We start from the raw sequence: 27,313 nt of genomic DNA, 5'->3' as shown, positions 1-27,313 counted from the left end.
AAAATAATACCAGGAAGTATTACTTTACTGAGAGGGTAGTGGATGCATGGAATAGCCTTCCAGCTGAAGTGGTAGAGGTTAACACAGTAAAGGAGTTTAAGCATGCGTGGGATAGGCATAAGGCTATCCTAACTATAAGATAAGGCCAGGGACTAATGAAAGTATTTAGAAAACTGGGCAGACTAGATGGGCCGAATGGTTCTTATCTGCCGTCACATTCTAGGTTTCTATGTCACTGTGTAGCACAGTACTTTTAATGACACACCTGCAATTTAGAAATAATTTGCAACAAGGAAGGCCAAGAACACAGTGATCACGCCATGTTTTGTTCAGTCATTTACAGAAAATGCTTTATTTTCTACACCATGATTTGCATAACTATCCAAAGCAAATTCAGTTCTTTCTTCCACATTCATGTCTAGCAAGGTTAAAGAGTCCCTGCAGAGCATGTTCCATCCAATCTTCTCATGCGGGTAATGTCCAATGAGATGTCTAAACCCTCTCTCTCTGCTGGGGCTGTTCTAGGACATGGATCCATCCTGTCCTCTCAGTCCATCTGAGGAGCATCTAGCTCGTCAAGAAACCGCCGACACTTCCCCATCAGAACTTTAATGGCTTCAGTGAGCAACGTATCTGGAGGCAAGATTCCTGTGGATTCTATGGAGACTGAAAAAAAGAAATAAAAAGTCCACGTTTGTTTTAATTTATAAAAACACACAAAAAAATGTACCGGTTAAATATGCACCATATTCAATTTCCCTACTGGAAACTCCTCCCAGCCCCCCTAAAAACGGCTGATCCAGCTAAAGCGTATTAAAATGACTAGGATCCCAAGGATTACTCTGTGTATTGGTTGGAGTAACCTTTTATTAAATATTACATCTTTTCAGACAATCCACTGCTCTATCCTGCAGGAAAACACTAACGTAAGAAAATAAAAATATCTGCCCCCTAGAACTGCACCAACAAGGGTTGTTGGAGTAACTCCGGGAAATCTCCACTGAAAACATTTATTTATATTATTCTACTGTGGGTGCAGGTATATCAGACTATCGCACTCGGGGAAAAAAGGGGTCTGCTGAAACACTCATTTATATAGCATTGCTGACCACCTAGCCACACTGTATGGAAAACCCTTGATTCCTAATCTCAACCTCAACAATGTCATCTTCTTCTTGGACATTGAGACCCCAGCCAAACTCACAGATGTAATGATCTCGTACACGTTTCATTTGTACCAGGTCTTTTAACTCTTCATGTCTGAAGATCTCACGGCTGCAGGTATCCAATCGTGAACTTGCCACGTGGGCCACCTTTTTACCTATGAAAGAAGTGGAAATTACAGACAAATCTGGAAACAAGGTGAGCTGCCTTTATATACAGCAATCAAATTACTGTACAAAAGAGAATGACCAAGGTGGGGAAAAAAAAAAAATATATATGATATTATTAAAGGAACACTGTAGTCACCTAAATTACTTTAGCTAAATAAAGCAGTTTTAGTGTATAGATAATTCCCCTGCAATTTCACTATCCTTTAGGAGTTAAATCACTTTGTTTCTGTTTATGCAGCCCTAGCCACACCTCCCCTGGCTATGATTGACAGAGCCTGCATGAAAAAAAAAAAAATGGTTTCACTTTCAAACAGATGTAATTTACCTTAAATAAATTGTATCTCAATCTCTAAATTGAACTTTAATCACATACAGGAGGCTCTTGCAAGGTCTAGCAAGCTATTAACATAGCAGGGGATAAGAAAATCTTAATTAAACAGAACTTGCAATAAAGAAAGCCTAAATAGGGCTCTCTTTACAGGAAGTGTTTATGGAAGGCTGTGCAAGTCACATGCAGGGAGGTGTGACTAGGGTTCATAAACAAAGGGATTTAACTCCTAAATGGCAGAGGATTGAGCAGTGAGGCTGCAGGGGCATGTTCTATACACCAAAACTGCTTCATTAAGCTAAAGTTCTTCAGGTGACTAGAGTGTCTCTTTAATATGTAAAAACTAAGGAAGGAGCTACTGCTCCTAATATCAGAAGTGTTGGGTCACTGAGGTATGCATGCAGACAGTCACCAACCACCACTTCAGTAACTGGATTTGCCAGATCTAGGTGGCTGGCTTCAATTCAAGAACATTACCGTGTGATTCAGGGACTTGTGCACAAATGAGGGATCCGGAAGAAAAAAGTAGTGAAATGCATGAATACTGCAACAGAGATCAATAGCGCTATTAAAGGACCACTACGGCTTATTGTATAGGATACAGCTTATTGCATTTGTTCTGGTGAGTAGAATCATTCCCTTTCGTCTTTTTGCAGTAAACGCTTTGTTTTCAGAGAAAATGCAGTGTTTACATTACAGCCTAGTGATACCTCCATTGGCCACGCCTCAGATGGCTGCTAGAGGTGCTTCCTGGGGGCAGTGCTGCACAGTGTGACTGACAGTCAGTGTCTCCACCATCTGCATGCAGACACTGAACTTTCCTCAAAGAGAAGCATTGATTCAATGTATTTCTATGAGGAGATGCTGATTGGCCAGGGCTGTGTTTGACTTATGCTGACTCTGCCCCTGATCTGCCTCCTTGACAGCCCCATAGGAAAGCATTGTGATTGGCTCAGAGCACTTCTGATGAAGTCAGCCAAGCCGGAAGATCAGGGACAGAGCCAGCAGCAGTAGCCTGGAATAAAGGTAAGATTTTACTATATTTAGGGGGCCAGATGGTGTTTTTAAACACCGTTTGTGTTCCAGACCCTATAGTGCTCTACATCAGGAGAGAGATATACACTCTACAATACCTATTTCTTGATTAATGTTTACGCGGTTAAAATGTACTTTGATATTGAATAGAACAAAATGTGATTTAATCTATTTTATTCTGATCAGCCACTCCTGAAGATCTAACAGCCCAAAACACTCGTCATTCTTTATACAACGGAAATCAAATACTGTTCAGAAAGGTCCTTTACATCAGTGTTGCAGGAGCTCCCACAAATGTGTTTCATTTGGAGGTTGCTCTCCGATAACACCCACATGGTTGATTAGGTTTTAGTTGCCTTTTTCTGCCTGTTATTGTAATTTCCTACTTCTTGCAGTCACTGCCTGTATACAGAGGGTTTGGAAGTAATAAATACATCAGGTTGCAAGACCTAGTGTACGGTCAGTCATTACACAAAAAAGGGTCTTTGTTTCAAACGCTGAAATTTACATAATTTTTTGTTTGTGTTTCTATTACATCTGGCAGTTTACCGATTGCAACAGTTCAGGTTATTCACGCAACAAGAACTTAAATTTGAATAAAAAGTTGAAAAATGGGTGGGTGAGCAAGCTATAGATAGGATATAAAAGAGACACATTGATATACAACAATAAGGGAGAATATAACCATCCACCCCAGATACTCACCATTTACAAAATCCACCGCGATCACCCCCGGAGAGAAGCAGCGTTGCAACACGTCTGCTAGCTCCCCTTCTACGGGCGCTAAAAGGGTAATCTCTGGAAGTAAGCGGTAGCTTGCTGTAGCCACAGGGGAAAACTTGGCATGATCTTTACCTGTGCAGAAGAAGGGGACATTACCCAAACATACAACACACATAAACCATTCCGTCTGTCCCCATGCCGGTATCCTCTCCCCCCCCCCCCGCCCCACCCCGGTTATCCCCACGCCTGTAACCCCGTCCCCACACCTGTATCCTCCCTGTGGCCCCACGCCTTCACTACTGTAACCCTATTGCCATAATTAGAGTGTCAAATCTAAATTTACTCAGAATTTGATTTTGATCTGGTGACTCCCTGGTCGTGGAAGTTTGCATTAAATGGTCTATTTCTTTGGTCGTACTCACCCACTCCCTTAACGCAGTGCATCAGAACATGTATTTCTTGTCCAGGCCTCAGCTGGGCAATGAGAATGTCATCATGTACAGGCCGTGGTGTGTCCGCCTCAGGAAACAGGTCTGCCTGGTTACCCTGTGGGACCCATTTCATGTGGCTGGTGTACACTGGAACAAGTAAATACACCCACAATTAGTCTCTTCTCAAATAATGTAGTTCATGCATCAAAACTGATATACAGTGCAAAATTCCACCTCCATAACAGAGAGCTATGTGAGCATTATAATGCCACGCCCAGAACGCCTATGGAATGGCTCGTGGAGATTCCTGCACTTTCATTGAAAACTCCACTAAAGTGTTCATGAAAAAAAAAAAAAACAACCAGTGGATTTCATGCTTTTTATAGTCTGCAGGTGACAGCCCCTTCCATTGCAGTCTCACCTTTGTGATTTAAATACAGTTCATTGGGATCAGAGGAATCCTTGGAGGCTTGTGGGTTCCTTGTACACTTCACTTTGAGCTCAAACTGTAGGGTGTCTATTTCTGTGCCTTCAGCGTCCTCTGACAAGTGGAAAAACAAAAACATTAGGAGGGGCGGATCAGTCCTCAGGGATCAATGGACATTAATATTGGAAGTCATATCTTCACCACTTACCTGCACTGCGATACTCGAAGAGGCGAGGGTCTGTACGGATGGGGATGAGGCCCAGGCGATGGGCTAAGATCTCGTCTTGTATTATGGAGGTGTTGTTATAGACAAACACTTTCTCAACAGCCATGGTTGGAATCTGTGTATTGGGGAGACATGTGAGGGAGGTGCACATAGACTATATTACATGCTAGAGACAAAGCAGCATTCTACATTCAAGCAAGGCAGGACAGTGCGAGGGTGGTGGAGGGGAAACCAGCAAGGCAGGGCAACGCGAGGGTGGTGGAGGGGAAACCAGCAAGGCAGGGCAACGCGAGGGTGGTGGAGGGGAAACCAGCAAGGCAGGGCAACGCGAGGGTGGTGGAGGGGAAATCAGCAAGGCAGGGCAACGCGAGGGTGGTGGAGGGGAAACCAGCAAGGCAGGGCAACGCGAGGGTGGTGGAGGGGAAACCAGCAAGGCAGGGCAACGCGCGGGTGGTGGAGGGGAAACCAGCAAGGCAGGGCAACGCGAGGGTGGTGGAGGGGAAACCAGCAAGGCAGGGCAACGCGAGGGTGGTGGAGGGGAAACCAGCAAGGCAGGGCAACGCGCGGGTGGTGGAGGGGAAACCAGCAAGGCAGGGCAACGCGAGGGTGGTGGAGGGGAAACCAGCAAGGCAGGGCAACGCGAGGGTGGTGGAGGGGAAACCAGCAAGGCAGGGCAACGCGCGGGTGGTGGAGGGGAAACCAGCAAGGCAGGGCAACGCGAGGGTGGTGGAGGGGAAACCAGCAAGGCAGGGCAACGCGAGGGTGGTGGAGGGGAAACCAGCAAGGCAGGGCAACGCGAGGGTGGTGGAGGGGAAACCAGCAAGGCAGGGCAACGCGAGGGTGGTGGAGGGGAAACCAGCAAGGCAGGACAGCGCAAGGGTGGTGGAGGAGAAACCAGCAAGGCAGGACAGCGCGAGGGTGGAGGAGAAACCAGCAAGGCAGGACAGCGCGAGGGTGGAGGAGAAACCAGCAAGGCAGGACAGCGCGAGGGTGGAGGAGAAACCAGCAAGGCAGGGGTTCCGAACATTTACGCCAAACAAAATAAAAATCTCAATCGCCTGAAATGGCAGCTGGTATCCACATCTACAGTATGCAGTACTCCCATTTTTCCCCAGACCCAGGTACAAAGTAGGGATTGACCGATATTGATTTTTTTTTTTTTTTTTAGAGCAGATACCGATACTCTGAACTTTCAGGCAGATAGCTTACCGATATTCTGTATATTTACCATTAAAAAAAAATAATAAAAAAAAAATAATTAAAAAAAAATAAAAAAAATTATATATATATATATATATATTTCTACACAAATCTACTGTTAACTGAACATGTTTATTTGTTTGCAAATTTTTTATCAAGGTAAATGCACAAAATATACATGCCAGTCAGAATTTGTTTTCAAGAATATGTGTGTGTAGTGGATGCAGTGAGAATATTTGATTAGTGGATGGAGTGTGTGTATAATTAATACAGAGTGTTTGTGTAGGTATGGAATGTGTGTAAAATGGGGGGGCATTTTTATTTTAAATGTAAAAAAAAAATTAAAAGGTTTTTTTTTTTTAGTCCCTGCTTCTTACTTGGTCAGGGATGAGAGGATATGGCCTTCCCTGGTGGTCCCCTGGCATGGACTGTGCAGTGGGGGCCCTCAGCAAGCTCTAACTCACCTTCCCAGCAGCTCCCTTCAGCTCCCCTGTTGGCTGCGGGACTCGCAAGATTTACACAGGGGTGCTGAAGAGCTTGCTGCAGGCCCGCCGGGTTCATTGTGGGCCCGGTGGTCCTTGTATGTATTAATCAGCAATATCGGCATCACTACAGGCCAATACCGATATTGCTAAAAATACCGAATATCGTCCAGACCGATGATCTGTCGATCCCTTGTACAAAGCCATACTGTGACTTATGCACTTCAATAACAATTTGAAGTGTCCCCCAAAAGGACATCTGCAGTATGATCACCTATTCAAAATACACCTCCTAATTTGCCAATTTGGAATATAAAGGGAAAATGGGGTTAAAATCCAGGTACAGAAGAAAGTTATACAAACTTAGGAGGCGTGACTGACCGGATCCCAAGATGCCTAAAAAGGGAGCTCCTGCTTCACGAGGCAATAAACACATGTAAACCACAGGGCAAACGCCAAAATATGCCCATAAAGCGAGTGTCAAAGACTCCCGGCACAGACCCACATCAAGCGAACTGCCCAATGAAGCAGACGCGCCCTCACAAAGTCCCAAGATGGCGCAGACCCCGCATTTAGACATTGACTAGGATGCCTCCTCCACTCACTCAGGCAAAGAGCAAACCGACATCACAGGAAGGGGGAGAGAGAGAGAGAGATTGATTGTGTGGACTGGTCCTTCCTGGGAGCAGTCCTACGAGGGCAGGGGTTCGGTACGAATTGGAGAGGTCTGTTAGCAGCAATCTACGCACATCCACAAGCCCAAATCAAATGTAAGTCTACTCTCTGATTCAGTACAAATTAGAAATAAAACCCACCAGGGTTGCTCACTCTACTCTTATTTGCACTTACACTGGAACAACTACTGAACACCATTAGAAACAATTCAGCAGTAACTGGATTTACTGTGGGTAATAAGGACTACAAAATCACAGCTTACGCTAACCATTTACTTTTCTCACTGTAACGGAACCGCTGGCACCCCGACCGGGTACCCTCCGCTGACGGATGCTCCTAGTGCTTTCCGAGGTCTCCAAGCACTCTGCCTGACACCGTAACCACTGCAGACCTCACGAACCGCCGCAGCTTGGTTGGGGTCTCGCCATCTTCACCCACTCTGGACCCAAGACCAGGGTCCAGCTTCCAGTAGGTGGACCTCTCCGAATTCCAGAGAGCAGGAACAGGAACAAGATCTTAGCAGAGCTCAGCGATTATACCCTGGGGAGTATAGTGATTATAGCAATCCCCAGAGTGTAGTTCTCCAATCCCCCAAACATGAGCCGAAACTTCATGAAGGTACAAGATGATCTGAGGTGCTAGCACACCCAGTCTGCTTTTATTTCCATCTTACACATATAAGACCGCCCACAGGGGCGGGGTAAAATAGCCAATAGCATAATGGTTACAACCCCCAGGTTCCCTCCCCTCAGATAACCAGTTAACATAATTATTACAGCCAGGAAAACTAAATTTTTTATACATGTGCTATAACTTTAAAACCGTACATCCAATCTTCATAAAAAATTACATATTTGAACTCAGCACACTTCAAACATAAACACTTAAAATAATCAGCCAAATCCCTCCAGTGGATCAAAAGTTAGCTGGAGGTCCCTTTATGACCGACCGCAAGCACATTTTCCTGCCCAAAACAGTTCCATAGATTTGGGCTGTGCGGCCGGTCAATTTCATGCCATTTCGAACGGGACTTAGTCTCTGGAGCTGAAAAACGAAGTGTAGGAGAAGGTAAGGGTCAGCGGTGTTCGGTAAAATGTGTAGCCGATTTCAGTTCCACAGAATCTTTAGCATACACCGCTGACCACGTTCGAATGAACAAAGATGGCCGCCGCCACGTGTTCGTTTGCACGAACTGCGGCCACCCAGCGGTCGGCAATTAACCTGCAGTAACCTCACAGCCTGGGAGGTAAATTGCCTGCACACTTCCACTTCTGGGTGGTCCGCCTGTGTGGTACTTAGTTCAGTAAGCCCTATTTACTGAACCAAGTGGGAGAAAGCCAGGAACAAGTTATTTTACAGGTCTGGGGACATAGTCTTAAAGGGACATTGTTCACCAAAGTTACAAGATGTCCCCAGACGGTTCTTAAAGGGCCATACACACCCAATAAAAGTTAATACTTTTCAGGGGCCATAGTCTTAAAGGGTATTGTTACCCAAAGTCTCAATATGTCCCCAGACAGTTCTTAAAGGGCCAGCAGCAGTACAATAAAATACCATTCACTGTGCTTAAAGGGCCAGCAGTCGCACAATAAAATACAATATGCCCAAATGTTGCACCTTAAGGGCCAAATCTCCCAGGGACCATAGTCAACAGGTAAGAGGCTGGCAATTAGGCTCCTCCAACAGCCGTGGGTAAAGGGCAGCTTGTCACCAATAAACTCAGTGACGAAAGGCATTTCGTCACACTCACTCACCAACCCACTACAATTGCTACTGGAACTCATCCATGAAATGAAACCCTGTAGTACTCTGTCACTATTGTCCGTTACCGAGAGAGTAATGCACACACTAAAATAGGGTGAATACTTCCTGTAGGGTGCTCCAATCCCTGAAGACATCAAATGGAAGAAAAAGAAACATCCAGGCAAACCCTTTTTTAATGGCTGACGCGCGTGCATTTTATATACACACACACACACACACATAAGTAAAACAGTGTTTCCTCGATCCAATCCCCTTATGAGCCAACCTTGTATGTTTTTGATAAGCCCTTCTTTTTTGCAAATCAATTTTTACTAAAATTATTATTATTTTTACAGATTTCATATATAGCCATGGGATCTAATAGAGTGACACTGCATGAATGGGACTCCCCACTGGACTGTACCGACTGACACTGCATGAATGGGACTCCCCACTGGACTGTACCGACTGACACTGCATGAATGGGACTCCCCACTGGACTGTACCGACTGACACTGCATGAATGGGAGTCCCCACTGGACTGTACCGACTGACACTGCATGAATGGGACTCCCCACTGGACTGTACCGACTGACACTGCATGAATGGGAGTCCCCACTGGACTGTACCGACACTTTAAATAATTAGAATTTCTGGCTGTACAGTCAGTGGTGCACTTTAAGCACTCTAATACTTGCACTTTCCTTCCATTCGTTTTATTACACCGGCCTTTTTTGATAGATGAATGATGTGTTTGTATTACAGATTTTTTGCACAGAATTTCCTCTTATTATTCTGTACACGGATTATTTCCACAATACCTGCGAGTATTCTGCAATTCACTGTCACATATGTTTTCACTTTGATTAGCACTTGACTCTTAATGGTTATGTAGGATGGTATTTATATGGGTTTAGTTAGACTTGATAAAAGGCTCAGAGAGGAGCCTAAACGTGGTCTCCGCTTACTTGTTTCAAATAAAAACAAACTGCCTTTTAGAAGAAACCTCAGGTGTGTCTTGGTATATTCTCCCTTAACGATGACAACTCTAATTACTTAAAGACTGGCCTGTGATCGGGTTGCCACTACTATTCGAGATTGCTTTTCCTTTCGAGAAAATAAAGCTACAGTATTAAAAACTTACCCCCTTGATATCCAAGCCATTTCCAGACAATTTTCTCCCTCTCTTACAAGCCTTAAAAACTGATCTGCAAAAATGGAACAAACCTCACATTTCCTGGACAGGTAGGCTTAATGTATTAAAAATGAACATCCTACATAGTTGTTACCAAAAAAAATAAATACAAAATTATGAGTAGGGTACGTAGTTCGCTAAATAAAACTCAGCTTGTTTGGACTGTGTGTGGATGGGTAAGAAGCCGCGCCTTAAACAAATAGACATGACAAGACCACATAACATAGGCAGACTAGGTTTCCTAGAAGTAAGAAAATACCATGTTGCCAACATCCTAATGAGAATAAGGGATTTCCATAAACCCTGGAGGCAGTTGGAGGCTAGTTTCTCCTCGAGACCATGCTATGGTAGGTGTCAAGCCCAGTCACAGTTGACCGATTACACCACCCTACCAAACAAGCCACTCTCACTATCAATCTGGAAAAACCACAAAACCAACTCCCAATTACGGTACTTGTATTGACACATAACCCATCCATTCCAAAGGACTTAACGACCTGGCTGTCCTCCTGTTTCCCTAACAAACAAATACGAGACATACTTTCAGGGTAGAAATCCCACGTTCACTGGCAGATTTGAAAAACATACCCCCTTATTAGAAGGTACTGTAAAAACACTCACAGCCTTTGAACTGGCCTTCACCACACAGGTAGGCCGTGAACAGTTACTCTCTGAATCAAAAATACCGTATTTATTGGCGTATAACACGCACTTTTTCTCCCTGAAAATAGGGGGCAAATGATGTGTGCGTGTTATACGCCGATATACATATTTTTCGCTCCATAAGACACTTTTTTCCCCCCTCAAAAGTGAGGGGAAATGTCTGTGCGTCTTATGGAGCGAATGTGAAGGTTTACTTACCTGTCTTAAACGTGGGCTGGTGTTCAGCGCTCACCGCGGTACTGGAACTTCGATTTCAGGTTCCAGTTTCCGGCGGGACTGAAAGGAAGTGCGCACACTTCCTTTCAGTCCCGCCGGAAACCGGAACCTGAAATTTAAAGTTCCTGTACTGCGGTGCGCACTGTGAAGCCGGCCCACGCTTCAAGACAGGTAAGTAATTATGGGACAAGGGGAGGGAAAGTGCACTATGGGACATGGGGAGGGGGGGGGGACACTATTCCCATTTTTATATATTTTTATATTTTATAGGGGGGGGGAGAGACACTATGGGAGGGGGTGGAAAATACTATGGGAGGGGGGGGAGAATACTATGGAAAGGGGGGGGACACCTTGGGATGAGGGTGTGGGAACACTATGGGAGGGGGGGAAATTTGCTTCTTAAAATGAGGTGCGTGTTATACGCCGATAAATACGGTACTTCAGAATCCATTGGGGAACACACTTCCATCTTACATGAAACTGTGGGAGATAGACCTAGGTGTGAGCCTCACTATACATCAATGGCAGACAGACAGACAGACAGACAGACAGACAGACAGACAGACAGACAATCTTCCAAATCACTAACACTCTAATAACTAGCTTCAAATATCTGGAAGTTGGCCTTAAGCTACTAATGAGATGGTATCACACACCTAACAAATTACGCAAATGGAACCCATCAATTCCCAATACATGTTGGACGTTCGGGATCATTTACATAGTTAGGTCATTAATCCACTTACATTGGCGTTCCCCTCAGATCTGTACTATACAGGAATGGAAGTAAAGAGCAGATGACAGACAAATGGAGGAGCTCTCACGAGCAATACGTAAACAGCTGGCATCCTTGGATACATCACTCCATTCTACTAGGGGAACCTGCGCTACTCAGAGTGTCGAGCAAAGTTGAGATGACACGGGTCAGACGGGAACAATTAATGCTGAATGCTACCCCTCAGTACCTTGTTAGCCATAGACTTGGTCTAGAGACGAAGCGTATATTTTCAGAATAATAAATCCGCACTCATAAGTCTAAGGCTTCAATGTGGTAATTAATACTACTATCTGATGCATTGCCTGAACGATTTTGTATTGCACTTTTCTTAAATAAAAATGTAAAAAAAAAATATATATAAACACAAAAAACATGTACAAACTGTGTGAAAGTGGCAGTGGCTATGTATACACTAGTTACATAGCTGAAAAGAGACTTGCGTCCATCAAGTTCAGCCTTCCTCACATATGGTTTTTGCGGTTGATCCAAAAGAAGGCAAAACAAACAAACAAAAAAAAAAAAAAACAGTTTGAAGCACAATTTTGCAACAAGTTCGGAAAAAAATTCCTTCTTGACCCAGAATGGCAGTGAGATTTATCCTTGGATCAAGCAGTTGTTACCCTACATTGAAAGATTATATCCTTGAATATTCTGTCTTTGCAAGTATGCATCTAGTAGCTGTTTGAACATCTGTATGGACTCTGATAAAAGCACTTCTTCAGGCAGAGAATTCCACATCCTGATTGTTCTTACAGTAAAAAACCTTTCCTTTGCCTTAGACAAAATCTTCTTTCTTCTAGTCTAAACGCATGGCCTCGTGTCCTATGTAAAGTCCGGTTTCTGAATAGATTTCCACGCAATGGTTTGTATTGGCCCCGGATATATTTGTATAATGTTATCATAATCCCTCTCAGGTGACTTTTTTCTAAACTAAAGAGGTTTAAATTTGTTAACCTTTCTTCACAGCTGATATGTTCCATTCCTTTTATTAATTTTGTAGCCCGCCTCTGCACTTTTTCTAGTGCCATAATATCCTTCTTTAGAACAGGTGCCCAAAATTGCGCAGCATATTCAATATGTGGTCTCACCAGTGATTTATAAAGAGGCAAAATTATATTCTTATCCGGAGAATGAATGCCCTTTTTCATGCATGACAATACCCTACTGGCCTTGGCCACTGCTGATTGACATTGCACATTGTTGCATAGTTTGTTGTCTAGAACAATTCCCAAGCCTTTTCGTGTGTTGTTATCCCTAATTTTATCACATGACAGGAGGCTTCGTATTTTGCATAACTTTCTTTACTTTATGCCTCCAGCAGCACAAGTCAATCAATAAACTTTAAACCAATCAGTAACAGGCATCACATCCATATATAAAGCCCTGACAGTCACATGATTTCCTCTTTCTTTGCTGCTTCCAGCCAAGGCACAGGTCAGAGTATTAAGCTCTCAACTGTTTTCTATATATAATGCAAATTTATCTTATGGTCCCTTTAAATTGTTTTGGCATTGTACCTTTTTACTTTCCCCCTGTCTGGGGCCTCCCTTTTCATCTGCCTCCTCTATTTCCCCTGCTAGATCCATCCTTCTCCCTGGACTGCAAGATGGTTTGTTTCCCACTGTTTTTTCCCCTGCTGGGATCTGTTGCTGTCTGTCTGCTTGCCTGTTTGTCCCTCGCGATTCGCGGCATTTTACCGCGATCGCGCGGGACCACCAGGCTTCTCTAAGAGTTCCAGGGTACCGAGGGGTGGGTAGGGGGGCGCGAGGGGGTGCCAACCGAGACCGTCGGACCGCAATCGCGCAGCGAATTTGCGTGCGAACGGCGGCCATCTTGGATCTCGCGATACCGCGAGATCCTCGGCGGCCATATTAGTTTCGCCAGTTCGTGATTCCCACGAACTGGCACAGAGTTCCTGCTTCTATAAATGTTTATATTTAGGTTTTATGTGCCATTAAAGTATTACATGAATAATTGGTCCTTCCCACAGGACACCTAACCTAGTTTTAAGGTAAAGTGTTTATATTCTTGATACAGTCGGAAATAAAAAGTTTTTACCACATAATATAATGTGTTAACTACACACACCCCTAATCCCTGCAACTCAGTGTTAAAGGGCCACTGCAGATTACTTACCAGTAGGATGGTATTACACCAAACCAGGAGCAGCTCCCATCAGGCTAAGCACACTTCTCACTGTAGTTAACCCTTACAACTCTGTGCTAAAGGGCCACTGCAGATTACTTACCATTAGGATGGTATTGCACCAAACCAGGAACAACTCCCATCAGGCTAAGCACACTTCTCACTACAGTTAACCCCTGCAACTCTGTGCTAAAGGACCACTGCAGATATCTTACCATTGGGATTGTATTACACCAAACCAGGAACAACTCCCATCAGGTTCAGGCTGCACTGCCCAATTGGATGAACACTCACAGGAGGCAATGATGATTGTTACAAAGCACTGTAGTACTACCCAGAAATCATTACAAACAAACAAACAACAACAACAAAAATCTGGCATTATCCGGAGTGACAATTTTGTCTTACTAAGGGTGACCACCACGCCCAATCAAGGGCTTATAACGAAGTACGCACAATCCACAATGGCAAAATTTCCACAAAATTATACACAAGGGTGAAAGCGTACTGAGGTCTTCGATACCTCCCATTACCGGGCTTACGTCCCGACCATTACCGGGCTTACGTCCCGACCATTACCGGGCTCCGTCCCGACCATTACCGGGCTCCGTCCCGACATTAAAGACCGTTCACCCCGGTCGATAAGAGGGTGACCCCTCTTCAGACCACTAGTCAAACTCCTAGTGGTACTGATTACATGGTACCTGGGTGCCCCCCAGTTGTACGTGGAAGCCACTGTGTAGATACATACGCACTGACGTATACTCTGTCTCCCCACAGACGGGAAAAAATCATACTACCATTGTGTCAGACACTCCACAAGACCCTCGTCAGGGGATGAGGATCCATTATCTCCACCGTCCTTAGAAATCATAGACAAATGGAGGGCAGAGGACTCGCTTTCAGAGGAGGAGGTCTGGCAAGACATACCTCAGGAAGTCAGAGAACCCAGCCAAGACCCGGAATGGCTAAGGACATATAGATATTGGGGTCTAATCCCCACGCCCTAGGACGGGCTGATAACCACGGAGTACGATCTGTCACTGTATGCCAGACCGGAACACAATGGATACATGTATGTCGACAGCACCATGAAGGAGAGCTCACGGTGCTGCCAAAACTCCACAGTACTATACCCAATAAGGGTGACCCCTTGGGTAATTTGGAGACTACCGTACATCCCCATACGGGCTTACGTCCCGACATTTCTGACCGTTCAGCCCGGTCTTATTGAGGGCGACCCCCTCCTCAGACCACTCCAGCAAATCTCTAAGTGGTACTGATGGAAACAGTTCTGGGTGAACCCCAGCTGTATGTGGAGACCCACTAGTGGCAATAAGTGTATTACCGTACCTGACACCTGTCTCGGTACCCCACAGACCGGAAGAGGGTCCCAACAGGCCACAAGGGACATACATACAGGGGTGACCCCCTAAGCTGGGTGACCCCAGGATAGTCTTACCCCGGTGCTAGTGGCATAGGTACGAAGGGGTGATCCCCGCGCCCTTGTCTAGGGTTTTTTCTACCTTCAGAGTATGCTCTGGCATTGCATGCACAGACCAGGACTCACTACAGGCATGTGTTCCGACGCCTCTATGTGTCAATTGGAGGACCCGTACACCCTTCCCTTAACCGAGAAGGAGAACTCACTATACCGCCAAACTCTACAACTCTAGGACATATAAGGATGAACCATTAGATTATACATAGGGAGACTTTCACGTCTCCCATACCAGGGTACATCCCGGTCCTACGGAGGGTGTCCCCATTCTCAGACCACTACCCAGATCCTACGGAAGTGGTACCGATTCATCGAAATGCTGGGTGACCCCGGATATACACAGAGACACACTGAGTGGCAATAAGCGTACTGTTGTACGATACTGACTCCACAGACCGAAAGGGTGTGAACCAACAGGTCGGATTTCCCTCAATTCACCGACCAATTTCCAGGTGAGGATTAAGCTGCCAGGGCAGCTCCGGGGGAAGAAGCCCTCTCCAAGAGGCTGGCTAACAAGTCGGGCACCTTACCACCTAAGCACCATGGTAAGGACCCAACGCGACTTCCCCAAAGGGGAAAGAGAACACTCGACTTAGCGGAACCGTCTCTCAGAACGTCCTGCTCATTGAACATCTCAGACCCTTCATCAGGGGACGAGGACTCCATTCTCTCCTTTCTCTGGAGATCATAAGAGAATGGAGAGTCTCCATCGGAAGAGGAAAAGTGACAGAACCCACTGGAAAACTCGCGTACCACCAGACACCCAGGATCATCCGAAAGGGGTTTGCCGAAGCACCGGGCACACCTTGCAAACCTCCGGCTTCGGGGAAAAGAAGTACGAAACAAGCTCAGGATGGAATGCCCACGTCATCTAGGAACGAACAAGATAGTCCTCAACAGGAAGCTCGGTGTCACTACAGTGATATCTATGCCCCGATCAGACCGAGGTCCACGTAAAGTAGTAAAGAAGAAGACAGGAGACTCTCACCGTCATCAACATAGACCAACCCAATGGTTTTGGGACGTACCGACATCTCAAGAAGGAAGGTATACATCTATTAGGAGACCTACTCCTCGAAAAGGTTTTTACAAGGTTAGATTTGAAAGGACGCTTACCTATTGGCACACATAGTACCTCAAGAAGTTTTGGAAGCTGGTCAGGACACATTGAAGAGCAAAGGGTATCCGCTGTAACTTACTGACCCTTTGCAAGCCCAATTCCTAACTGCGTAGACAAACGAGATTTATTGTCACAGTTCCTGGAATTGTTGGGATTCATAGTGAACAGAGCGGAGTCGGTTTGATTCCAGTCCTGAGTAACTATGTACCTCTACTTCGGAATAGATTCCACATTGGACGGATTGCACCTTCCCCACATCAACGATAGCGACTTTCGTAAGGAAATTCGACGGATATGACGGAAAGGCTCCATAGTACCTTGACAACTTCCCAGGACCACTCCACTGACGGGCCAGACATCGGCTGAAAGCTCACTGCCTGAGATCCGGGCACACCTACGAAATTGGGATCAGAATGGCAAGGACTTCGATAATACTCGTTACTGAGGTAAAGGAGCTAAGCGTGACTTCTGGAATGATTGTTTTAATTGGGATCATCCTCTGCTTCTTCAGTTTTAACTTGCCTTCGGGCAGATCAAAGGGAGAACATCATCGATGGTTAACGCAGGAGCGGCTAGAGTTGGTGGATTGGTGTCTTCCAAGGGAGACTGGTATGTCAAGGGACTATCGCAACCAACTAGAGTCATGGGACTCATGGACAACAGGTATTCCCCGAAATAATTTATCCACACTTGGAAGTCACTGGGGTATGGAAAGGGACTACGATTTTTTATTACCCCTATTTACCTCGATGTTGAATCTTGCTCATAATTTTTCACGACGAGCCGATCGGAACGATCCGACCGCTCCATTAACGGGATACGTTCCGTTATTTCTACAGCGCATAGTACGATTCATGACACTCCGGTCGATCAAGAACCTTTGATAGGCCGTTTTTCCGCGGGGTAACGTACGGTCCCGAACCATGAGTTAAAGTATCACGGTTGTGAGACTTTGATTGGGTTTTTTTTCGGAACTAGTCAGATAACACGATCCTATCCCTCCGTCAGTCATATCACGTTAGATTTTTTTTTTTTTTTTTTGTCGGTTATCAGATATTCTGGAGTTCGACGTATACGATTTTTCGGTATCACCAGAAGGACGGACCTCTACGGTGTCTCGTAGAACTAAACCCTTTCCGCGTCCGTGTTTTACCCTGTTCCCGGCGGTTTTTCCCAGTCTTTGTACAGTTATAGCGGTGTTTGGTTAGATGGAGATCCCGACAACACTTAGATTGACACATTAAGACATCGGCGGGGTTATAACAACCATACAAGCCAGTTCCCATGAACACTCCGTCTAGATGGGTTCACGGGTTGTTATCGTTAACGGGGGAGGAGACGTGCTTTAGGTACTCATTCGGTACGAGGCACGGCTGCTTCTCAGGCCTTCACGAGGGGCCTCTATATATTTTACAGGCGGCGAATGGGACACGGCGAGACATCTTCCGTATATTTATTTTCGTCAACCACACACGCATCCTTTCGATCATACCACAGCTTTAAAAATGCAAAATACGAAGCCTCCTGTCATGTGATAAAATTGTAGATTATGCTAACGTAGTGTACCTATAATCATAATTTTAATAATGACAGGAGGCGAGTATTTTCCCTCCCTGTTTCCCTCCCTATACTCTGGGAAATTCTAATTTTCTGGTTATCATTCTCAGTCTAATTATAAGATTTTGGATATTTCAGTATATTTATGGGATGCTTATTTGGTTGACGGGTGTTACAGCCGTGGCGATTATTTAAGTATACTATGGTTGTTTAATGTTGCAATTTGTTAACGTAATATAAATATAGATGCATATAGTACTGGTTTTTATGTGGACATCAGTTGGGTTCCATCACCTTTCACGTATTTCTGTTCTTTTCAGAGTAACCATCATAAAGATAAAAATCAAGATAAAGCTGGAAGGTTTTTCAAGTCATGTTCCAAATTATGTTCTACACGTTACTCAAGACTGTTATTCGAATTCCCTGACGCTATAATGGACTGTTTTCGCATCAAAGAAAGAGGAAATCATGTGACTGTCAGGGCTTTATATATGGATGTGATGCCTGTTACTGATTGGTTTAAAGTTTTCTGATTGACTTGTGCTGCTGGAGGCATAAAGTAAAGAAAGTTATGCAAAATACTCGCCTCCTGTCATTATTAAAATTAAGATTATAGGTACACTACGTTAGCATAATCTACAATTCGCTTCCATTAAGGGTATACGTTGCTTGTGTATTCTTTACGCCGAAGTGCATAACTTTGCATTTGTCAACATTAAATTTCATCTGCCATTTGAGTGCCCAGTCCTCCAGTCTATCTAAATCCTTCTGCAGCAAAGTAATATCTTGCTCACACTGTATTATTTTACAAAGTTTTAGTGACATCAACAAAGCTGTTAGTATCGGTTGGATTGAAGTAGGTCATGGTTTTAATATTTACATTTTCAGTAAATGATCAAATCTAAAAAAAAAAAAATTGATCTTGTTTTTATGAATTTCCGGAGTAACAAAAAAAAAAAAAAAAAAAAAAAAAAAAGTTATCATTAATATAAATATTAAAATTTTCTTATGTTCCCGTCATCAATATAGCACCTTCAGATAACCAAGTCCGCCCCGTATGGGTTATTGTTCCAAATAGATGTTGTTTTCTCCCAGTAATACATAAAATTGTTGGCATAGCTTGGAGCGAACTTGGTGCCCATGATTGGTAAGGATAAAAAAAAAATAAAAAAATTAATTATGGTTTAGAATGAATTCAATGGATCGGATTTAAAAGAATTGCTAAAATTAGCATACAATTCAGCATCCTGGTTTAGATTGGATAGATGTATCTATCTATAGGGGTATGTGTGCAAGTACATACTTATGCATAAGTACATATAAATGTGACCAGATGTATTATAGGGGTGGGGGTGATTTAAATCCCAGAGGTACGGAACTATAAACAGGTAGGGCGAGTATAAACACGCAGTTAATCTGGGATTGGGACTCAAATATCTCAAACAAATATTAGCAGGGTAATTTGGAGAGGGGTGAGTTCACAGACTCTTACTATAAATGGTAATTTATGGAGAAACTGCTATGTTTACGCTGCAGGGTTAATCCAGCCTCTAGTGGCTTTCTCCCTGACAGCCATTAGAGGCCTCTTCCCCTATTCTTTGTGTGAAAAGCGCATTGAACTTATGCAGCGAGAGTTCAGATCTGTGGCAAAACAGACCTCGCCACGTGTCCTTGGAGGGGGCTGCTTGCCCGCCTCTTGCCTTTAGACTATGGCCCCTGTTCTTTTTCCCTGCAGAAAGGCTGGTTTGTGCCTTTCTGCGGACTGTTAAAGCCATGCTACCCCAGATAGCTATGCCATGGAGCCCAGCCGTATACTGAAAGACTGTATGAAAGACTTTGGCTCCATGGCGATTGAACTGTATGTATGTGATCTGAGCGCCATCCGGTAATAATGTGCGCTCAGATCTAAGCTATCTGGGGATAGGTAGAATGTCTGTATTTTATGTAACCTTGTGTATTTTACTGTCTTTTTACTGCCATGTGCTTAATGGAGTTTTGCCTCTGTCCTTGGAGATAATTGGATTACTTCTCAATTATCTCCAGGATAGAAGACTCAGTGGAACTGGTTTTGTGCAGAAAAGCCATGCTTCATTTGGTCACAAAGGACTTTGGTCCATTTTTTTCAAAAGATAGATCGATTTGGATGATTTTGACATCTATGTTTGTATTTGGAGTATGCCGATTCGGAAAATGTAAGTTATGTGAATGTGATGCATACTTTCAAAGTTATGAATAATGTGTAAAAACTGTATTCCTCTGCCTGTGATAATGAGATTACCCATTGTGTTCAGTAATCATACCACAGGCAGAGGGGAGGAATTTGTGTGGGAGTGTGTGTGTATTGTACGGATTTATTGGTTGTTCTGTAATACCCTGTGGGCTGTACTAGGTTTGTGGATTGGGAATAAAAGACTGTATGTGCCAGGACAGTCAGATTCTGCTTAACCCTCAAAACGAAGTGTCGTCTCGTTATTGGGGGAATTGGATTGTATGCTGACTGCCAGGAGTGTAACCCTTTCGTATGGTTTTCCTGTTCGGCTGTTTCCAGGATTTGTAGAGTTTGTAGTTCGGGAGATTGGTGCTTACAGTTGCTGCCTGGGCATCTGGAAAGGGAAATATCGCCTAAACGGTTTTTAACCTCTGGTGAGGAAAATGGTCAGTTACAAGATCCTAATAGCAAAGCATTGAGTAATGCTTTCCTTTGGGTGGTTTGAATGCGCATTCGGCTCCACTCGGGAGCTGATGGGCAGGGAAGGAGAGGTCACCAGCACCGAGGGAGCCTGACGCTGGATTAAGGCAAGTGGCTGAAGGGGTTTTTACCCCTTCAGCCCAGCAGGAGGGGGGCCACGAGAGAGGGGGGGACCTAATAACCCTATAGTGCCAGGAAAATGAGTGTTCTCCTGGCACTATAGTGCTGCTTTAACCCCTTAAGGACCGGACAGTTTTTGCGATGTTGTACATTTGCGACCAGGCCTCTTTTTACACTTTTGTGGTGTTTGTGTTTAGCTGTAATTTTCCGCTCTCTCATTTACTGTTCCTATACAAATTATATATTGTTTTTTTCAGGACAAAAAAGGCTTTCTTTACATACCATTATTTATATAATCTCAGGTAATTTAATTTAAAAAACAAACAAATATGATGAAAAATTTTAAAAATACATGTTTTTTTGACTTTTACTTGAAAAATCTTTTACTCATCTACAAAAGCGAATAAAACAAACTGCTAAATAGATTAAAAATTGTCCTGAGTTTTAAAATACCCAGTGTTTACATGCTTTTTTGCAAGTTATAGGGTTATAGGTACAAGTAGGATATTGCGATTTCAAAACATATATATTCTTTCAAATGTATCAATAGTGACATTGTAACACTATTTTCTGCCAAAAGTATCTGAATAACACCCCACATGTACATATTTTTTTAAAGTAGACAAACCAGGGTATTCAATATGGGGTATGTCCAGTCTTTTTTAGTAGCCACCTAGTCGCAAACAATGGCCAAAGTTAGCGTTCATATTTGTTTTCTGTGTGAAAAAACTAAAAAACTAAATTGAACGCTAATTTTGGCCAGTGTTTGTGACTAAGTGGATACTAAAAAAGACTGGACATACCCCATTTGCAATAGCTCTTGTTGTCTTCGTTTGCAAATGGTATGCCATCATGGGGGTAATTCTCATTCCTGGGCTACCATACGCTCTCAAAGGCAACGTAACCAACCTGCCCGTTTTCAATGTAAAAATATTTGACCCTGTAACTTTCAAAAACGCTATAAAATCTGTACATGGGGGGTACTGTTCTACTGGGGAGACTTTGCTGAACACAAATATTAGTGTTTCAAAACAGAAAAACATATCACAACAATTATATCATCAGTAAAAGTGCTGTTTGTGTGTGAAAAATGTGAAACAAAGTCACTTTCACTGACAATATCATCGCTGTGATATGTTTTACTGTTTTGAAACACTAATATTTGTGTTCAGTGAAGTCTCCCGAGTAAAACGGTACCCCCCATGTACAGGTTTTAGGGTGTCATAGAAAGTTACCGGGTAAAATACAGTGCTAGCAAATTAAATTCTCTGGAATTTCGGCCTGGGTTGGCAGGCAGGTCCCTCAAATTGCAATTAATAAAATTACTTAATTATGTAAAAATATTACATAAATATGCACGTAGAATTTAAATATATATGCATATTTATATATTTGAAGTCTATGTGTATATTTATATAATTATTTATGTAATTTTGTATATGGACATATGTATATTTCGTATTATTTTTATTTATTTATATATACACAATTTCATTCTAAGTGTATTTTGATATAAATATATATTTTAATATCAAAATACAGTTAGAATAAAATTTCATAGATATGCAATTTTTTTAATTTTTATTATTTTTAATTTAATTATTTGTATTTTATAATAATATATATATACACAATATATATAGTTATTATATATACACGTGTGTAATTTAATTATAAGTGTCTTTATATTAATATATGTACATATTAATATAAAAATACACTTCGTATGACATACATATACATATATATATATATATATATATATATATATATATATATATATATATATATATATATATATATATATACACACACACACACATACATACATACATACATACATACACACACACACACACACACACACACACACACACCGTATTTATCGGCGTATAACACGCACTTTTTCTCCCTGAAAATAGGGGGAAAATGATGGGTGCGTGTTATATGCCGATATCCCATATTTACTTACCTGTCTTGAAGCGTGGGCCGGTGTTCAGCGCGCACCGCGGTACTGGAACTTAAATTTCAGGTTCCAGTTTCCGGCGGGACTGAAAGGAAGTGTGCACACCATTGTCTCCCCACACCGGGAGCACCGCTGATCGGCACCGGGGGAAAGTCGGCGATCGGGTAAGTACATTGCACCGTTAGGACGGTTCAGGACCGTCATCGGTCGGCAATGCAAAAATGCCGATGACGGTCCTGAACCGTCCTCGGTCGTTAAGGGGTTAAAGAAAGCGTATTGGCGGAGTGACCTACCACCTCCGGTCACATGGACAAATTTGGGTGGTGTTTTTTTTCCTCCCTTTCTTTTATCACACTATAATATGTAATGCAATTGCTCTTTCAGAGCAATAACATGGCCCGCGGGGGCCTAAACTGCCGAAGGGGGACTGCCTGGGCTGTCAGGCAGTCCGCGATGGAGCCAGCTTCAGCAGACCTACGCGGCGCATTATAAGCCATAAATCGTAGGATTAAAGTACACAGTGGGACGATACACTTATCACCTCATATCTTGCATAGTCCAGACACCCCACCACTTCCTTTGCCATCCTCTACCTTACAAGTACCTCTGCTAGAAGAATCCGGCGGAATGCATTAGCCAGAGCCGCGTCAATTCCAATCATATCGAACTCCAGGACATCGTCCTCCATTTTAATAATATCTACTCGGAAATTCTGCAAAGAGATAGAGAAGTGTAATAGACATGAAACTAAATGTCTGCCTGCTAAAATTAAAGGAACACTACACGCACCATAACCACTGCAGCACACTGTAGTGGTTTTAGTTCCCCGGTCTAAGTAGTTAAACCAGTTTAGAAGAGTTTGAGTTCTTACCTGGAGTCTGCCTCCACTACAGCCTTCAAAGAGCCAGAAGCTCTCTGCCTGAGCAAAGACTGGCAGTGAAGGGCTTAAAGGACCACTCTAGGCACCCAGACCACTTCAGCTTAATGACGTGGTCTGGGTGCCAGGTCCTTCTAGGGTTAACCCATTTTTTCATAAACATAGCAGTTTCAGAGAAACTGTTATGTTTGTGAATGGGTTAAGCCTTCCCCTATTTCCTCTAGTGGCTGTCTCATTGACAGCCGCTAGAGGCGCTTGCGTGATTCTCACTGTGAAAAAATCACAGTGAGAGCACGCAAGCGTCCATAGGAAAGCATTATGAATGCTTTCCTATGTGACCGGCTGAATGCGCGCGCAGCTCTTGTCGCGCGTGCGCATTCAGCCGACGGGGAGGAGAAGAGGAGGATCGGAGGAGGAGAGCTCTCCGCCCACCGCTGGAAAAAGGTAAGTTTTTACCCCTTTCCCCTTTCCAGAGCCGGGCGGGAGGGGGTCCCTGAGGGTGGGGGCACCCTCAGGGCACTCTAGTGCCAGGAAAACGAGTATGTTTTCCTGGCACTAGAGTGGTCATTTAACTCTTTGGCTGCGAGTGATCATGTTAGAAGTCATCCCGTTCTATAACATTGTGATTATGGTGGGGACGCCTTGTTTTTAAACAATGACGGGTGCCGCTGCCCGCTTTTTCCATTAGCTCTCCTGGGCACAGCTTAGTCTAACAGCTTCCGAGAGCGGTGCCGACAGACTGCGGTCATTCTGGCCAACAGGGGAGACCACACAATATGAAAGCACTACACTCACCTGTTCAAATTTCTTCTGATCCCAAGTGTCATCGTAGCCGGGATAGTTCCCTGGGAAATCTGTGGTGTGGACCTAACAAGGAGATATTTCATTAGGTCGTTTCAACCTCTCATTCACTACCGTGCCGCCACGACGACACTATAACCCGCTACCGTGCCGCCACGACAACACTATAACCCGCTACCGGGCCGCCACGACAACACTATAACCCGCTACCGGGCCGCCACGACAACACTATAACCCGCTACCGGGCCGCCACGACAACACTATAACCCGCTACCGGGCCGCCACGACAACACTATAACCCGCTACCGTGCCGCCATGATAACCAGCTACCGGGCCGCCACAACAACACTATAACCAGCTACCGGGCCGCCACGACAACACTATAACCAGCTACCGGGCCGCCACGACAACACTATAACCAGCTACCGGGCCGCCACGACAACACTATAACCAGCTACCGGGCCACCACATACACTATAACCCGCTACCGGGCCGCAACATACACTATAACCCACTACCGGGCTGCCACGACAACACTATAACCAGCTACCGTGCCGCCATGATAACCGGCTACCGTGCCGCCACAACAACACTATAACCAGCTACCGGGCCGTCACGACAACACTATAACCAGCTACCGGGCCGTCACGACAACACTATAACCAGCTACCGGGCCGCCACGACAACACTATAACCAGCTACCGGGCCGCCACGACAACACTATAACCCGCTACCGGGCCGCCACGACGACACTATAACCAGCTACCAGGCCGCCACGACGACACTATAACCAGCTACCAGGCCGCCACATACACTATAACCAGCTACCGGGGCGCCACATACACTATAACCAGCTACCGGGCCGTCACGACAACACTATAACCAGCTACCGGGCCGCCACGACAACACTATAACCCGCTACCGGGCCGCCACGACGACACTATAACCAGCTACCAGGCCGCCACATACACTATAACCAGCTACCGGGCCGCCACATACACTATAACCAGCTACCGGGGCGCCACATACACTATAACCAGCTACCGGGGCGCCACATACACTATAACTAGCTACCGGGCCGCCACGACAACACTATAACCCGCTACCGGGCCGCCACGACAACACTATAACCCGCTACCGGGCCGCCACGACGACACTATAACCAGCTACCGGCCGCCACGACGACACTATAACCAGCTACCGGGCCGCCACGACGACACTATAACCAGCTACCGGGCCGCCACGACGACACTATAACCAGCTACCGGGCCGCCACGACGACACTATAACCAGCTACCGGGCCGCCACGACGACACTATAACCAGCTACCGGGCCACCACGACGACACTATAACCAGCTACCGGGCCGCCACGACGACACTATAACCCGCTACCAAGCCGCCACAGACACTATAACCCGCTACCGTGCCGCCACGACGACACTATAACCAGCTACCGTGCCGCCACGACGACACTATAACCAGCTACCGTGCCGCCACGACGACACTATAACCAGCTACCGTGCCGCCACGACGACACTATAACCAGCTACCGTGCCGCCACGACGACACTATAACCAGCTACCGTGCCGCCACGACGACACTATAACCAGCTACCGTGCCGCCACGACGACACTATAACCAGCTACCGTGCCGCCACGACGACACTATAACCAGCTACCGTGCCGCCACAACGACACTGTAACCAGCTACCGGGCCGCCACGACGACACTATAACCAGCTACCGTGCCGCCACGACGACACTATAACCAGCTACCGTGCCGCCACGACGACACTATAACCAGCTACCGTGCCGCCACGACGACACTATAACCAGCTACCGTGCCGCCACGACGACACTATAACCAGCTACCGTGCCGCCACGACGACACTATAACCAGCTACCGTGCCGCCACGACGACACTGTAACCAGCTACCGTGCCGCCACGACAACACTATAACCAGCTACCGTGCCGCCACGACGACACTATAACCAGCTACCGTGCCGCCACGACGACACTATAACCAGCTACCGTGCCGCCACGACGACACTATAACCAGCTACCGTGCCGCCACGACGACACTATAACCAGCTACCGTGCCGCCACGACGACACTATAACCAGCTACCGTGCCGCCACGACGACACTATAACCAGCTACCGTGCCGCCACGACGACACTATAACCAGCTACCGTGCCGCCACGACGACACTATAACCAGCTACCGTGCCGCCACGACGACACTATAACCAGCTACCGGGCCGCCACGACGACACTATAACCAGCTACCGGGCCGCCACGACAACACTATAACCAGCTACCGGGCCGCCACGACGACACTATAACCAGCTACCGTGCCGCCACGACGACACTATAACCCGCTACCGTGCCGCCACGACGACACTATAACCAGCTACCGTGCCGCCACGACAACACTATAACCCGCTACCGGGCCGCCACGACGACACTATAACCAGCTACCGTGCCGCCACGACGACACTATAACCCGCTACCGTGCCGCCACGACGACACTATAACCCGCTACCGTGCAGCCACGACTACACTATAACCAGCTACCGTGCCGCCACGACAACACTATAACCAGCTACCGGGCCGCCACGACGACACTATAACCAGCTACCGTGCCGCCACGACGACACTATAACCAGCTACCGTGCCGCCACGACGACACTATAACCAGCTACCGTGTCGCCACGACGACACTATAACCAGCTACCGGGCCGCCACGACACCATAACCAACTCCCGGCCGCCATGACACCATAACCACCGCCCGGCCACCATGACACCATAACCACCGCCCGGCCGCCATGACACCATAACCACCGCCCGGCCGCCATGACACCATAACCACCTACCGGCCGCCATGACACCATAACCACCTACCGGCCGCCATGACACCATAACCACCTCCCGGCCGCCATGACACCATAACCACTTACATTGCGCAGGCCGTACTCGCCCAGGATGACTCGGTCTCGCAGTTCTCTCACTCTCTCCGCCATGGCACGTGTTCCTCCGACAGCCGCTACTTCCTGTTTCCATGGAAACTGCGGCCGCCAT

General features: G+C 45.5%; 1 protein-coding gene across 1 annotated transcript; it reads right to left on the bottom strand.

Moving 5' to 3' along the window:
* Positions 1–349: 349 nt before the first annotated feature.
* POLR1C (RNA polymerase I and III subunit C) lies at positions 350–27,284 on the bottom strand. The gene is made up of 9 exons (XM_063444176.1): positions 27,193–27,284; positions 24,227–24,298; positions 23,159–23,266; positions 4,487–4,619; positions 4,273–4,392; positions 3,843–3,998; positions 3,403–3,552; positions 1,205–1,321; positions 350–666 (listed from the first exon to the last, which is right to left on the bottom strand). The coding sequence occupies exons 1-9, from the start codon at positions 27,253–27,255 to the stop codon at positions 548–550; spliced, it is 1,038 nt and encodes a 345-aa protein (XP_063300246.1). The 5' UTR covers positions 27,256–27,284; the 3' UTR covers positions 350–547.
* Between the last annotated feature and the right edge of the window lie 29 nt (positions 27,285–27,313).

Source organism: Pelobates fuscus, chromosome 2 (genome assembly GCF_036172605.1).
Source record: "Pelobates fuscus isolate aPelFus1 chromosome 2, aPelFus1.pri, whole genome shotgun sequence".
Lineage (NCBI taxonomy): Eukaryota > Metazoa > Chordata > Amphibia > Anura > Pelobatidae > Pelobates > Pelobates fuscus.
Note: the sequence above shows the minus strand (reverse complement) of the source record. Positions and strands in the feature narration are given on the sequence as shown.

Coding starts and splice junctions, on each gene's coding strand:
- POLR1C (XM_063444176.1), bottom strand. CDS start 27,255: ATGGCGGAGAGAGTGAGAGAACTGCGAGACCGAGTCATCCTGGGCGAG. Junction 24,299..27,192: donor GCGAGTACGGCCTGCGCAAT/GTAAGTGGTTAT, acceptor TCTCCTTGTTAG/GTCCACACCACAGATTTCCC. Junction 4,393..4,486: donor CTTCGAGTATCGCAGTGCAG/GTAAGTGGTGAA, acceptor TCCACTTGTCAG/AGGACGCTGAAGGCACAGAA.